At 42.4% G+C, this 2974-nt stretch overlaps 1 protein-coding gene across 1 annotated transcript in view; it reads right to left on the bottom strand.

The window, feature by feature from the left end:
* The window catches only part of LOC121374585, a 4090-nt gene extending 1962 nt beyond the window's left edge, over window positions 1-2128 (bottom strand). The window contains exon 1 of the mRNA XM_041501690.1: window positions 1928-2128. Coding sequence (XP_041357624.1) covers window positions 1928-2128 — 201 coding nt within the window. The remainder of the gene's footprint in view (window positions 1-1927) is intronic.
* Window positions 2129-2974: the final 846 nt, after the last annotated feature.

The raw sequence follows: 2974 nt of genomic DNA, 5'->3' as shown, positions 1-2974 counted from the left end.
TGCTAATGTGATAATAAATGTATAAATGTATAAATATTTAAAACAGATGCTAATAGGATTAGTTTTTCATGATATGAGCATTAACATTGGCGGGATATAGCTCAGTCGGTTGATTGCTCGCTTGAGGTGCTTGCGTCGCAGGATCGAACCACCTCGGTGGATCCATTCAACGTATTGGGTTTTCTCGTTCCGACCAGCGTACCACAACTGGACAAAGGTTGTGGTACGTGCTTTCCTGTCTGTGGGAAAGTACATATAAAACATCCCTTGCTGCATTAAGAAACATGTAGCGGGTTTCCTTTGATAACTATGTGTCATAATTACGAAATGTTAGACATCCAATAGCCGATGATTAATTAATCAATGTGCTCTAGTGGTGTCGTTAACCAAAAACAAACTTTAATTAATATTAACAAACGCGTACAGCTAGCAACAGATAATCTGATGCCATCCAATTGTGAATTACAGAAGTAAAGTACATCAGCCAAGGCAAAAGTCCAAAATTATATACTAGTATTTAAATAATGACCATATTCGATTGCGTTTTATGGAATATGTATTTCTCCATCACCAAAATGAAAATACACGACTATGATCGTAACTGAGAGCCACACAGAGATATACTACACACATACCTATATGACACCAAGGATCTTTAATTAATGAAACTTAAGGCCCTTTGGGGGGGGGGGGGGGGGGGGGGGGTCTCGTCTCTGTTACAATGGGTGGTTCTTAAATGCATGTCCTTCACTCTTTTAAGGTGCTATTCCTGAATTGGTTGGAAGCGCGGCGCTTCGGGTTTTAAATTTTTTTTTTTTTATGTCTGCCGATTCTGCTGCATGTTCTTTTTCATCTTTGCGTTCAAGGTTTCAGTCTAATATTATTTTGTAAGTTGTGGTTATGCAAACAAATTCTCTCCCACTCACCCCATGTGATAAGTTTGGAAACTGACCTGGCATCCTCGGCCTTTGCCGCTAATTAATAAAGCTGGTCTGACCCGCGACACTACCTAACGACCGGCGGTAGTTGGAGGGCCATAGCCTAGTGGTAAAACGCTAGCTTGATGCGCGGGCGGTCTGGGATCGATCTCCGTCGGTGTGCACATTGGGCTATTTTTCGCTCCATCCAGTGCACCACGATTGGTATATCAAAGGTCGTGGTATGTGCTGTCCTGTCTGTTGGATGGTGCATATAAAAAATCCCTTGCTATTAATAGAAACATGTAGCGTGTTTCCTCTCTAAAACTATATGTCGAAAGTACCAAATGTTTGACATCCAACAGGCGATGATTAATAAATCAATGTACTCTAGTGGTGTCGTTAAACAAAAACAAACTTTAACTCTCTGTGTAGAATCCGGTACCGGGATCCAGACCTGGTACCTACCAGCCATTAAGCCGGTGGTCTTTCCTCACGAGGTAGCCGACTAATAATAAGCCTATCTCCCTGACAGGCGGCCGATTTGCGTGTCAATTAATGACAGTGTGCTTGAGTTTTAATAAGACATACACACGGAATCTATAAAATAGCATCCAGATTCCAGGGGCGGATCCAAGATTTTCTAAAGGGTCACAAAATTGTAAAAACGGCAAGTGTGAGGTTGCCGAAATCAGCCAGGCTCTGGGCAGAGGGAGCGAGATCAGTACTGGGTTTCGGTGGTGAATGATCCAAGGGAATTTTTTTAATTAAAATGTGCGTGTATCTCTCTCTCTCTCTCTCTCTCTCTCTCTCTCTCTCTCTCTCTCTCTCTCTCTCTCTCTCTCTCTCTCTCTCTCCTAGTTTGTGTGCGTGTGTTTCAAACCATTAAACGGGCACTTCAAAAGGGCGAGTGGCGGTCATGGGACCTCTGTAACACACACCCCTCCCCCCCCACCCCAATGGATCCGCCAATGCCATAATAACAAATACATTTTAAAAATATTTATCACCTGATAACTGAATAATCCAGCGATGGGTGACGGCCACCAGTTAGACTGTAAGGCGCGTTCTGTTGTGCATGCCCAGAATGCATTCACGTCCCCTCCGAACATGGTGACAGTACACTCGGAACCGTTAGAGGCGTTTAGCACGCGAATAACAGCAGATGGCGTGAGAAAAAGACTTACAAATAAATACACTTTTAAAATCATTCTGATACTTTGTCGTTATTATCTTAGCCTGTCAAGAGTAGCACTGTAGCAGTTCAACATACGGAAGTGGACCAGTGTACGGGAATTGGGTAGATAGATGGACATAGTCCACCAATTCGATATCGAAATGTTTGTATCTTTCATTTATCTCTTAATCAAACAGTGATTTGATAAACTTTCATAGGCGTCGGAAGATGACAACAACTGGTGGTGGCAGTCACATATAAATATGACTTTCAACAGGGAGGGCGGGAAATGCATTGTTTTCAGACTCGAGGCTCAGTGTCCCCTCCCCCCCCCCCCCCCCCCCATAAGCGTATGAGACAGGGGGCAACTGCCCAGTGCTGGAGCAAAACCTCAAATTCAGGCAAAAGTTGTACAGTTATTCGGGCAAAATGTGCTAATCTGATACTTTTTTTAACCATGTACATGTATTTCCATCATTCTACCCTCAAAATGGTGTAGTTATTAGTTTGCAAATCTATATAGCTGTTTGCTAGTAATGCTATTATGACTAAATTATTTTTTCCACATTAGGACATTTTCGTTTAATTTGGGCTAAAGCCAGCCTGCCCCTCCCCTCCTCCACTCCACACGTGTTATAGCATGGATGCAATCTAATTAAAATTAGCTCCACTGGTTAAGTACTATTACCTGTGGATCTAACAGCACCCCGTTGGAGCTCATGTCCAGTTGACCTTTCATTCGACCAATCAAAACCTTACTTGCAAAATCATGCCAGTGATTTGAAAAGAATTTGAAAACATTCGGGATTATGTCGAGGGTATACGAAATGATTTGGGTGAATTACGAAGTATGCCGGAAACTAATTTCAGTATAAAATTT

This window comes from Gigantopelta aegis, chromosome 6, assembly GCF_016097555.1.
Source record: "Gigantopelta aegis isolate Gae_Host chromosome 6, Gae_host_genome, whole genome shotgun sequence".
Taxonomy (NCBI): Eukaryota; Metazoa; Mollusca; class Gastropoda; order Neomphalida; family Peltospiridae; genus Gigantopelta; species Gigantopelta aegis.
This window is presented reverse-complemented; position numbering and strand designations above follow the sequence as displayed.